Raw genomic sequence first — 12,371 nt, 5'->3', positions numbered from 1 at the left:
TGTGGTTTTTCTGTCGGCGATGCGCAGCGTGTATTTTGAGGAAGGCGGTGCTGGTGTCTCCCTCCCTGAGCCAACGGAACCGGTTGCGCTGGCGCGCGATCGATCTCTCGAGAGAAGCTAGTCCTAGGTATGCACCCTTCAGCCTGTGAAGGAGCCAAGCCTCGGCCTCGGAGAGGGTGCGAGTGTCTTGCGCGGCGTCGAGGCACGCAATTATTTCCTTGGCGAGGAGGATCTGCAATGAGACATCCCCAAGTCTCTTAGCGCCCCAGCTTTGCAAGCTGCGCGCCGTGGCCTTGAACTTCGCAAAGACCCAGCGGAAGGGGTCGGGCTAAGGTCCAACACCATTCCAGGCAGCCGAGACGACGTCGAGGAATCCATCCCATTTGACCCAGAAGTGTTGAAAGTGAAAGCGCGAGCGGCCATGCGCACGGGGTATGCAATCAAGCACAAGCGGACAATGGTCCGAAGTAGTAGTAGCCAGGCACTGGAGAACACAGTGCGGGTGAGCCGAGTCCCAGTCAGGGGTGCATAGAACGCGGTCATTGCGAACAAGCATTGGCCATCTTTGTTCATTCCACCAAGTGTACCGTCGGCCGTGGAGGTAGATGTCTCGCAGCTCGAGGTTGGAGATGAAACGTCTAAATCGGTTCATGATTGGCCTGTTGTGCCTATCATTGTTCTTATCCTCGGCCTAAAGAATCATATTGAAGTCTCCCCCAAGGAGCCATGGGCCGGCACAAGTATCACGCTCGTCTTGTAAGTCAGAGAGAAATGCTAGCTTAGCAAGGTCATCCTGCGGACCATAGACTCCGGTGAGCCACCAGTGTTGGTCTCCTGCGGGGGGTGTCGCAAGCGCAGTATGTGGTGCTCCCCTATGGAAGGATGGGACAAAGTAATGAGATCATGTTGCCAAGCCAGAAGGATCCCGCCCCTAGTCCCGTCCGCCGACAGGAAGAAAAAATCCTAGAATTGTGGACCCAGGGTCTCGACCACAATCGGCAACAAGATAAAACTCATCTTAGTTTCAAGAAGGCAGCGCTCGGACTCCTTCCATTAGGAATCCATTACGTCTACCCACATGGTGCATGGATCCGGCGGGTAGGTGTGCCATCGCTGCCTCATCGGAGGCGGTGTGGTCCGTCTGTTTCCAAACACGGTGACGGACGTGCAACCCCTCTGTTGGCGCGCCGAGGCCATGGACACACCATGGGCGTCGTCCAACGCAAACATGGTGCGGCGTGCCCGCTGTGATAGGCCACGAGCACAGGAGGCGACGGCAGCCCTCACGTCGGTGGACATTGGAGAGGCGGAGTCGCATTCTCTAGCGCACCACTGATGCCCTGCAACCCCGCGCGCCGCACGCGTGTCGTCGTGGATGTCGGCGGCTCCTCCCGGGACGGATCCATCGTCGATCTGACGTCCATCGGCACCGTTCGGGTTCCAGGCTCCGGTGAGGAAGAGTAGGGCATGAGAGACGGCGGCGCCTTGAGTCCCATGAGCCGGCTCGTGTTCCATGCCCTACTCTACCTTACTGTCGACCGGACCAACACTCCGAGCTGTGCAGCCGGCCGCGGGACATGGGCATGGCGGAACTGGACGAGCTCCGCTTAAAGATCGTTTTATGTTGCATGTAATAATGTGTGTTTGAGGTTTCTAATTTGAGACTCTGGTTGCATAATCAAATATTTGAGGTGTGAGGGGTCGGAATTACAAGTCCGGCTGTAGATGCTCTTAGCACATTGGCGGGTCCTGGCGGGACGCCGCCATGCACCCTAGATGGAAGTATGAAAGTCAGGAATGCACGTAAGGGGGACTAACAAATTAAGAAGCCCCCTATCCCTCCGGGGCCGCTCGCGCGGGCGGCTCCGGAGGCGAACCCTAGCCCCCGAGCGCACCCCCTTCTCTGTGCCCCCCTGGCCGCCGCCGGCGGTGGTGGCGGCGCCCGGCCGTCAAAGGCGGCGGGCGAGTTCTGCAAGCCCTGATGGGCCTTCTTCGCGCGGAGAAGGGTGTCTCACGGGCGGCGCGGTGGCGGTTGGATTCCGGTGAGGTGGCACATGGCGGGGAGCGCGGTGGAGAGGCGGAGCGTGGTCGCAAGGCGGTGCGGGCGGCTGTCTTCTTCGGGTGACGTGTTGGGAGCCGGAGGTTGCGGTGCAGGGTCCTGGTGGAGGTGGATCTCGGTCAGGTGCGGCGGCCGGGAGCGGCGGTCGGGACGCGCGGCACGCCTCCTGCTTTCGGCGGACGTGGCTCGAGGAAGGCGCCCCCTTTTGGGGTGTTGGGGGCGGCGTGGTCTGGATCTTGCCAGAGGCCGGAGCGGGGTCTCGTGCAAGGCAGCTCTAGTGGGCACGCGCGGTCGCGGCGGGCGGCTCGGCGCGCCTGCTCCTTCCCAGCTAGGCCCTGAGCTGCAGTAGCGGCATGGATGGCGGCCAGGTGATGGTGTGGCCAGCCCATGCCTATGGGTGCAGTGGATCTGGGCGGCACTGAAGGTCTGAACCTGGAGAAGTGTTCCTTCGACCGTGCAGGTGCTGATTGGTGGTACGCGTGCTCTCGGCCGTGTGAGGGATCGGTGTTCCGCGGTGGTTTGATCACGATGGCGAGGTGATGCCGCAGCGGCGGTGTGACCCCAACAGTTGGGCCTAATCTGTTGACAGAGGGTGGAGGTGCGCGATGGTTCGGATGAAAATCCTGCTCGTCTTCAGTCGGAGCTGGCGACGACGGTGCCCGTGGGTGTCGTTTCCCTCCTTGGAGGCGTCGCTATGGTGTGTCGGCATCTCCCTTTCTTGGTCGGGTTGTGGTCTTCGGGCGAAAGCCTTTGGTCCGTTGCAGGACCGGCGATGGCGGCGGTGTGGCGTCGTTCCTCTGTTGACAGCATCGCAGGTGAGGACTTGGCTTACGTACTGTTTGTGGTTCTCCGGTGCTTGCCGCTGTTCGAGCTGATTTTCATGGGCGCTATGCACGCAGCCGCCGGCGTATCCAAGACGATGGCTTTCACGGGTCCGACCGAGTCCTGCTATCCACTCGCCGTCTCCTCTTAGGCATCCAAGGGTGGGTAGTGCGTTGGCAAGGAGTTTCCGGTTAGAGTTGTTGCTTCGAGGAGGCCGGCTTTTGTTGTGACGTGGCTAGATGATTGGTCTAGGACAGGCATTTTGTGTTGTGTTTGTATTTGTCGCGATGGAGTGTGGAGTTCGAGCTATACTTGTTGTTCGCAACAAGTTATAGTTTCTTGTACAATATTTCTGTCTTCTATAAAAATATGATATGCCTAGGCGTACTCTCGAAAAAAAAAGGAATGCACATAATCTGTCAAAAAGAAAAAGGAAAGCAGAGAGGCATGCATGACTTGTGAATGTATACATAGTACTCTCGCTAGATGTGCAGGAGCGATGACGATCACGGACGTCCCGCGTGCATGAATTTATACGAGGAGGTTGAACCGTTGAACAGTTAAACTATTACTCCTTCCATTCTAAAATATAGTGCGCCCGTGCTTTCCGAGGTTAAATTTTGACCATAAATTTAACGAACAAAACCGACTGCGACGGGAGAAAAAATTACATAATTAAAAACTTCTTTCGAATACGAATTCACTGATATAACTTTTGCATCCGCCGCAATCAGTTTTAATAGTTAAACTTACGATTAAAGTTAAAGCACGTGGATAAAAGAAACACTACATTATATAATGAAGGAAGTACTGTACTTACTAGCATGCAGCGATGACCAAGAAAAGATACCGCGACCTCGATCTCCTGGGTCCTAGGCCCCCACAACAAGAGAGTAAGTACAGGGCCACTGACACAACTGAACAGAACAGAAGCGTCGGTGCAGAGCAAACACGCGTCCGGGTGGATATACCGGTGAAACTAAAAGCCACGTCACGGGCCCACCTGCAGTGGGACTCGTGTGCCCTGTGGCCTCGGCAAAACTCCTCGCCTCGTAGCGTCGCAGTCGCAGTCGCGTCTCCTCTTCCTCGCTTCTGCTTCCAAGTTCAGTCTCCCTTCCCTTCTTCAGGAAGCAAACAGCCGCTCGATCCTCCACGCAAATCCCCGCCTCTGGAGAACCTCAACGATTCCGGCCAGCTACTGCGTCGCGGCAGGGCGGAGGCCGACGCTCGCCGCCGCCGCAAACCCGCGCGCGCGCTGCCCGCTCCAGCCCGGCGAGATGCTGGGGGAGTTCCTCTCCAGGGTCCTCCTGTAAGTCCTCTGCTACTCCGTTCCATCGCTCTCGCCGTACCCGTTGGACCGACCGATCAATGGGGGAATGCATGTGAACGAATGAATGAATGATCCGATGTCGTGCGCGTGGCTCCTGGCGAACCGGGGACGCCATTGACGCTGCAGGCTGCTGTTCGGGTACGCGATGCCGGCGTTCGAGTGCTTCAAGACGGTGGAGGCGCGCCCCAACGACGCGCACATGCTCCGCTTCTGGTGCCAATACTGGTACGTTCTCCAACATTTGGTCAACCAACTTTACCACTGACCCAACGCCATTAGAATTCAGAAATGGATCGGTTGCCTGGTTCACCTGCTTGTGCTTCTACTCTCTGCTCGTCGAGTCGAACTGTTTTTTTTTCCTTCGAAAAAAAAAACAGAGGAGGAAGCGTGAGATGCAAAACTTGGATGGGTTGCGTTGCTTTTCTCCTTCTTCTTTCCACTTATGTGATACCATGCATGATGGTAACTTTAGTTCTCGTTCTTTCAGCCTTTTTATTGATGGCCTTGTTTTTTTATGTGTATCTCGGCAAAGGTTCATGTGCGGCGATATAATGCCAACTTTTCTTTTCTGCATCACTTTAATTTTGTTTAGATAAGGTGCAGTTTTAGGTGGATGTTAGGTGTCTGAGATACTTTCCACTGCTGACTCTGACGACATATTATCGGCAAATTATGAGTAGCTGATTTAGGAGATGCTCCTACATTATTGATCACTATATGTCCAATTGTGTGCTGCTTGGCGTTTTGGCATTATAATAAAGGTGCGCACTAGTATACTATTCCACATTTGCGCCCTATGTCTCTAGACACCGGAGGCGTAATAGTACAATTTGATCATATATCAATGCGCTGTTCTGAGCAGGTGGTGTATTGCACTGGAATTTTAGGTCTCTAGAGTTGTTCAGTTGTATGGTCCTGAATTCATGTTACAATTTGCCATGCAAAAATAGCCAGAAATGTGGATACCCAATCAGTAAAATAGCAAAAGGTTGATTATAATCATCAATTACTATAATCTTCTTTTTTATTTTCCAGGAGCTTTATAAATTCATACCGTTTTTTGCGGGAATTATAAATTCATGCCTAGTTGTGAAAGTCAATAAAGGGGCACATATAATGGACTATTAACTTGTAGCGAAACAACTGATGAGTACCTAGGTGCAGGTAAAATTCCGATGGTTTAGTTGCAAGAGAGAAGTGCCTAAAATCATGTGGACGTGGAGTCAGTAACGGCTAGAGATATAAAATATCATGTTGCCTCACTGTTCCAAGTTGTTTCTGCATGTAATGCTCTTCTTTCAACTGACATTATCTGATTTGTTTGTATGTTACTACTTCTATGATTGTGCCTTTAGTCTTTACCATACTTAACCTTCGACTCTATCAATCTACATTCGGAAAAAAAATGTGTAGTGACCTAATGGGTTCCTTGTAGTGACTGTTGTCCAGACTTTGTTAGAACCTTGGAAAATCACTCCTACGTTGGGGCAAAATCAGACCATGGCACCCCCAACTCATCAACAAAGCAATGAAGAGTGAAGATAAAGCCTTGAAAGCAAAATTTATGTGATATCCTTTAGGCCTTGTTCGGTTAGACTGGGTTTGGAGTGGTTTGAAAGAGATTGGAGGGGATTAAATCCCTTGCAAGTCAAAATCTACCTCAAACCCCCCCAATCCCCTCCAATCCCTGTGGGGAGGGGATTAAACGAACAGGGCCTTAGCTTTTTTTTGCGGGGTAGTGATTTCCTTTAGCTTGACCTGCCCAAGAAATTGTTTGTGGTTGCACCATGAAAGGAGAGTCTGTAAATAATGGAATATTTAAGGAATGATGCTAGAACAGATTCCTTATAATCGTTCCCAATATACACCACAAGAAAAAAACAGTAGTCCTTATATTTTGTGCACACACGCTGACAAACAGCGCGTATAAGTGAACCACTTGTCAGTATCCTATGATTTTTTAAGGAATGAGCCTCATATTCCTTAAATGTAAGGAATATGGTGGTGGTTTAAGATTTGAAGGATAAGAATAAGTGAGAGTGAGTATTTTCTGCACAGTGGTTCTTTTTAAGAAATGGTGGTGTTTCCAAGAAATCTGCTACAGATGCACTTAGTGCCATAAACTGTAAATTTTTTTTAAATTTGTCGGGCTATTTTAAATGCATTGTTACACACCAGCTAGTATGGGTGAAACCGATGCGACTACAATCGGATAAGCTTAAATTGTATCCTATTTTACATTCTTTTCGAAATTGGAAGCGGGACATATAGTGGTCGGATGTAGTTCAATATCGAACTCTATCGGATTATGTTGGATTCGAACATGGTATGATGATGGATGAGACTTTGGTTGGAAACAAACATACACCACATGCTGATGCGATGAATTTAATATTAATAAAAAACATATGATTAAAGACCAAAATGTTATACAATGTGGCTTAACAATTCAAGACACGTATGTCTAAACAGAGATATTGCCAACAAAACTACACGGGTACACATAATTTGAACGGGTACACATAATACAAACGTATATGCAATTAACATGTTTTAAACTAAAATTATATTACCTCCTTTCAGGTTTATTAGGCCAGCACATATCCCTAGATTAACAATTTGAACAATGTAGTACAAATTATGTATCCCAAAAAGTATATCATCAGAAACTTCAAATGGTATATTTTCTAGTTGTATAAATTTTAGGATATATTACTTGCATTATAATGGTTAAATTTTCAATCTAGGGATAAGTGCAGGCCTACTAAACTGAAAGGAGGTATTATAATTTTATTTTAAAATATGTTAATTAATATTATTGATATAGAAAATACCCACTCTAGCAGATTTAATATTTATGTGTTAGATAAACAATTAGCTATTATTAATATTTATGCACACAAAACACACATACAGTACAATACTAGAAGGTGGTAATAGTCTATAATAAATACTAATAAGCATATGTGCTATCTGATAGTCAAAGATAACATCCACATATTGTAAGTTAATAGTTTAGTTTTTTACCAAATCGTTTAACCATATTTGAAAGGTTGGACAATCCGACTATAAGAATTAGGATTATACTGATACCATTGTATATTAGTGACAATAATCAATAAATCATACTATACCTTATCCTAACAACCCGGGCTTGGGTTCAGAACAGATGATGTTCAGATGTCAAAATGTCTTACCATATCTGAGACCGTAGGATTTGAAAAAAGTTTTTGATGTAAAATTATCTTAATAACCATTTTCATCTTTACTGGCCAGCACTTTTGTGCTTAAGCTTGTCGTCTCTTCTTGTGCTGAATCTAAGTATGTGTTGCCCTCCTAATAGTTAAGTTGGTGGACACTTTTCAGGATCATAGTGGCCATGGTGATAGCCGTCGAGAGCTTCATCTCATGGTCAGCTAAATCAATTCCATTTGCAAGATCTTTTCCCCGCTCTGTTTCAAAGCTCCCTTCTCATCTGTGCACGCATGCTATAATTTGTCGATACCAGGATGCCGATGTACGGAGAAATCAAGCTGGCTTTCTTTGTGTACCTGTGGTACCCCAAGACAAAGGTGAGGAAGCACATCCATTCCTTAACATTTCCCCCAAGAAAACCGAAAAACAAGACACAGCAACAATTGCATGATCTTCTTCTTATATGGACCTTCAGGGCAGCGACATCGTGTACGACACCTTCCTCCGGCCCATGGTGATGCAGTACGAGCCGAACATCGAGCAGAGGCTGCTGCATCTGAGAGCCAGATCGGGGCAGCTGCTCACCTTCTACATTCAGAACTTCGCTGACAAAGGGACGGCCTTCTTCATGGATGTCCTGCGATCCGTCGTTTCTGACGAACCTGCAGCATCAGTTTCAGAGGTAACTAGACAAGTGATTACCCCGTCAAACACAAACATTAACTTTATCTATATATATAGACAGTCATCTCTGTTCTCTTGCATGGTGGCATAACGCAGGTAGTATAGCTCATAGTACTTCGTAGTAGTTTGATGTCGTCTCTTACGATGAGATTTGAACTATTTTTCATTCCTCATCAGTTGCTCTGCTCCTCATCTAATGGCACAGCCAGAAATCGTGTACCAATAAAGCCTCCACCACTCCAGATCTGTTGTAATTCCAACTACCGTCAAACAAAATTGCTAGGCAATAAATTAACATTCCCGTTTCTGCTAGACCAACCCCTCACAGGTCCTCCTCTCCAACTGTACCCACTTTGGCAAAAATTTCCATCTATGGGCAGTGCCAACTAATAGTACCAAGGCCAGAGCGAGCACTATCTGGCCAGAGTGCCTCCTATTCCTTCTCTGTATCGAATAAATCGATGACCCGACGAAGAGTATGAAACCCACTGCCTGCACTTCATAATAATATGAAAATTGGCGGTGTATATCAGACTAGATGTAGCACCTCTGTTATGTATTCTTATTAGTAATAAGATATATAAACGAGACCCAAATTGGGTGCGCAGCTTCGCTGGCTGCAGGCTACTCATCCCCTTGTGCTCGATCTTTTAACTCGTGATGACGTATCTAGCCCAAGCACATCACCTCGCTGATCGTTGTCAGCTCTCACTGCTTTTGGTCCAAACCTGGGCCCAGAGGACAGACAGCGACGGCCAACATAGGAAGCCGTCGTCGTGGCTCGCGCGCACGTTCCGCGAGAGCATCAAGCTTGAGGATAGACTCGTGCCCCACCAACCAATCGGCCATGTGCGTGCACGAATCTTGAAGGTGCAACGTTAGCAGTACTAGGGACGATGTTATTTGACAATGATCAGTTCTCTCATCTCTGATCTCTTCAACCTTTTGCATGTGCGCCAGAGGAACAAGAAGTCGTCCGGGTGGGGCCCCTTCGCCACCAAACGCCGGCCGCCGTCGCCTCCGCGACAAGAGTCCATCTTCGGCGGCCCCGCCGACCTTGACGCCGCCGCCGTGGCCCAGGTTATCCGCGCTTCCATGGCCGGCGCCAAGCCGGCCCGGCGACAGTACAGTGGGAAGTACTAACGCGCTGGGAGAAGTAGTTGCTCCAGAGGCAAGTACTAGGGGATGATCATGTACATAGATTGGATTAAACAGTGAAAGAAGGCACAGGTGGTCTAATGGAGAGTACATAGCAAATTAAATCCAATGTGAAGTTTACACTTGGGTGACTGTATGATGAACATGATAGAATTTGCTTTTCCTTTCCATTGTTGAATCTCGTTTTCTCCTGCACAATTTGTTCTTCGGATCGCCATCATAAATCTTCGAGTTCACGGCAACCGAAAAAGACGAACAAGATAGTAGACTAAAAAATAGCTAGCCTTGTGTTGGTGTTGGAGATAATCATCTTTTGTTCTTATAATCCTACCAAAATATTTACATGAATTGCAACCATGATCAAAACTCGAACAAGTCGATTGCTTCTTCTGTTCTAAATACACGGACACGGAGAAAAGAGCGAGAAAAAGGACTGGAAAAGACAAGCAAGAGAGGCAAAAAAAAGTTGACCAAGAACCGTAAGGCTCACGCCGAGGTCACCGCGTGAAGAACGCCCCGACAAAGCCGAGACAGCCGAGGACAAGGCGGCAGAGGGGGCCGCGCCTCCGCCGGCGCAACCTGCCGGGGTCCTCCCGCGCGGATGGCGTGAGCTGCAGGTACGCGTACGCCGCGTGCTTCACGAGCGGGTGGCGTATCATGTGCACGTCCCCGCCGCCTCCGGCCCCGTCCGCGGGGGAGTGAGCCTGCTTGGCCGCGGCGTACTCGGGCGACGAGATGATGTCGCGGAGGCTGGTGTATCCCCCCTCCTCGCCGCTGGGGATCTCGATCTCCGGCGGCACCCACCGCCCCTTCATCCCGGACGAGCTACTCTTCTTGGCCGGGCGCCAGTGCCGGAGCTCGAAGTCGCCGGTGGTAGCACCCGCCCCGTTCGCTAGCCGGTGCCGCCGCCGCAGCGGCGACCGTGACGGAGGCTCCAGCACGGCTGCCACCGCCGTTACCATGGCGCGATCAGTTGGGATCGCGCACAGCTGGTGGCGCTGCCTGGTGCGAGCTGGAGCAGGGGAGGAGAAGATTTCTCGTTGTGTCTTTTCAACAGAAAAAGTAGATTTCTCGTAGTGGAGACGAATAATTCCAGAGCGGGTTGTTTTATAGTAGTACTACTAGTATATAGAACTGGAAAATGATTGGCTGGGGGGAGGTGGATCGGCCCACATGGCAGTGGGAAAGTAGACGTGGGTGTGCCTGAGAAATGGTGAGGAATTAGGGAGGGACAGGAGTGGGAGACGGGTGAGGATTTTCGGGCGTGGACGGCGAGACGGCGGCCTGGTGCGTGGCGATGCCTGGGTGGGGCCCGCTACGCGGCGAATTGTTGGGCCCACGTCGTCCATGGCCACGGCTATTTGTGTTTGAACTTTGAAGATGAAGATGTAGCCGTGGTCAACACGGATATATCACGGGCTCCATTTCGTTTTCGAAAACGAGAGATGGTTACAACGCGGAAAAAAGTATACAAAGAAAAGAAAAGTGGCCAGACTCGCTGTCTCGGAGAGACATCTATTTTAATGAAGGATCCGAATAGCTAGCCATCGTCAACTGTAGGGAGGTGCTTGGTTCGACCAATTTGTATCGTTATCTGATTACACCGCATTCTCATACTGTTAATCGCGTTTGGTTTGGTCAGCTCGTAAACCAATAACGAGGTAAATAGTTCATGCCCTCAAGTCGGTTCCATCGATCAATCCCTCTGCCAACGATCCCCTCTGCCACGATTCTTCTACGTCAAATCAAGCACTGCAGGGGGTGGCGATGGATAACCGATCTCGGTGGCGCCATGCCAAGAGCACCACAATGATGGCCTTCATCGACCCCCTTCTCTACTCGTGGTGCCGCTTCATCTTCGGGCCACATGTTATCCTTCTCCAGCGTTCTCTTCCGCCCTCTAATTGTCCTTCATCTCCCCTCCAGTTTTCAGTTGTATTCAGGTTTTATTGCACAAACAAATGCTATGAAGTAAATCGATACCTTTATTGATCGGAACCAAACAAAATAGTAGCTGAATCAGTTACGCCCATTCTCCACTGTAACCTCATACGAGTCCCTTTGTCGTCACCATTGTGTGAACCAATGCCTCCTAGGAGGAACCTGGGTGAACGATTCGTTCATCTCAGGAAGAGCGGTCAAACAAACCATTGTGTTCCCTTTTCGACGTCCGGTGCAGCGCTTGTCCATGTGAACCCTCAGCTGTCACATGAAGCATCTAGGGGAAAAGAGCTAAGCCTAATTAGGTCATTTTTTAAAACTTCGCGAAAAAGTAAATAAATCCGGTGCATAAATTGCCATGATGTACTCTCATTTGTTCTAAAAAACCATGAAAAACAAAATAAAATTGATGCATGCTATACTTTATGAAACTGCCATCCTCTAGAAGTCAACCATTGTATATTTAAAACCAAAATATGACATGTTATGTACCAAAACCAAAATTATCATGCTCTAATTTGTTAAACATCATAATTGGTCCAATGGGAACTTCAAGAGAAAAAATGTTTTATCTAGATATGTCCAATCAAATTGCCATGGTCCAAAGATGAAAAAAAATTGTAAAAGGCGCGAAAAATTGCCAAGAGTATAATTAATAAAATTTATATGCTCTTAATAAGAAAAATTGACATGTTCTTAGTAATAAAATTGTCATGCTCTTAATAATAAAATTGCCATGAAATAATTGATAAAACTTCCCAAAGGCCATGGTAACATTACAAAAAAGACCTAGAATTGCCATGTTTGGAGGACAAAACAATATGGATTTTTCATGGGATCATGAGAATTTTTTTTCTCTAAAAATTACCATGTGTACAAAACAAACTTGACATGTGAAAAACTTTACAAAAAAATGTTTAAACATTGCCATGTGACAAGTCCAAAAAAATTATAAATATGACATGTACTTTTTCTTTGAAAAATTGTCATGTACCTAAAACAATAAGATTGCATATTTTCTCCACCAAGTAAAATGGAAAATGACAAGGCTGTGTTCGCTTCACAGGATTTTGAAACTTTTCCAGAGGAATGTTCATTCCATAGTTTTATTTGTAGCGTTTGGATCAAAGGAAACATCTACAATACCCCTATGGGAAGGTTCGCTCATAGTGGTCATTCCAA

General features: G+C 48.2%; 2 protein-coding genes across 2 annotated transcripts; one reads left to right on the top strand and one right to left on the bottom strand.

Annotated features, from left to right (window-relative positions):
• The first annotated feature begins 3,935 nt into the window (after positions 1–3,935).
• Positions 3,936–9,416, top strand: LOC125551056 (putative HVA22-like protein g). The gene is made up of 6 exons (XM_048714207.2): positions 3,936–4,190; positions 4,338–4,436; positions 7,578–7,622; positions 7,720–7,783; positions 7,882–8,088; positions 9,051–9,416. Exons 1-6 carry the CDS (start codon positions 4,159–4,161, stop codon positions 9,231–9,233), a joined length of 630 nt encoding a protein of 209 aa, XP_048570164.1. The 5' UTR covers positions 3,936–4,158; the 3' UTR covers positions 9,234–9,416.
• Positions 9,417–9,512: 96 nt separating this feature from the next.
• Positions 9,513–10,421, bottom strand: LOC125551057 (uncharacterized). Its single transcript, XM_048714209.2, has one exon. It carries the CDS (start codon positions 10,208–10,210, stop codon positions 9,746–9,748), a length of 465 nt encoding a protein of 154 aa, XP_048570166.1. The 5' UTR covers positions 10,211–10,421; the 3' UTR covers positions 9,513–9,745.
• Positions 10,422–12,371: the final 1,950 nt, after the last annotated feature.

The sequence above is a fragment of the Triticum urartu genome, chromosome 4A, assembly GCF_056163025.1.
Source record: "Triticum urartu cultivar PI428250 chromosome 4A, HENAU_Tu73, whole genome shotgun sequence".
Lineage (NCBI taxonomy): Eukaryota > Viridiplantae > Streptophyta > Magnoliopsida > Poales > Poaceae > Triticum > Triticum urartu.
This window is presented reverse-complemented; position numbering and strand designations above follow the sequence as displayed.

What these genes read in the sequence shown, in the direction of transcription:
- LOC125551056 (XM_048714207.2), top strand. Translation starts at nt 4,159, where the DNA reads ATGCTGGGGGAGTTCCTCTCCAGGGTCCTCCT. An exon ending in CGCTTCTGGTGCCAATACTG is followed by an intron (nt 4,437 to 7,577) that starts GTACGTTCTCCA and finishes GACACTTTTCAG; the next exon opens with GATCATAGTGGCCATGGTGA. An exon ending in TGTGGTACCCCAAGACAAAG is followed by an intron (nt 7,784 to 7,881) that starts GTGAGGAAGCAC and finishes ATGGACCTTCAG; the next exon opens with GGCAGCGACATCGTGTACGA.
- LOC125551057 (XM_048714209.2), bottom strand. Translation starts at nt 10,210, where the DNA reads ATGGTAACGGCGGTGGCAGCCGTGCTGGAGCCTCCGTCACGGTCGCCG.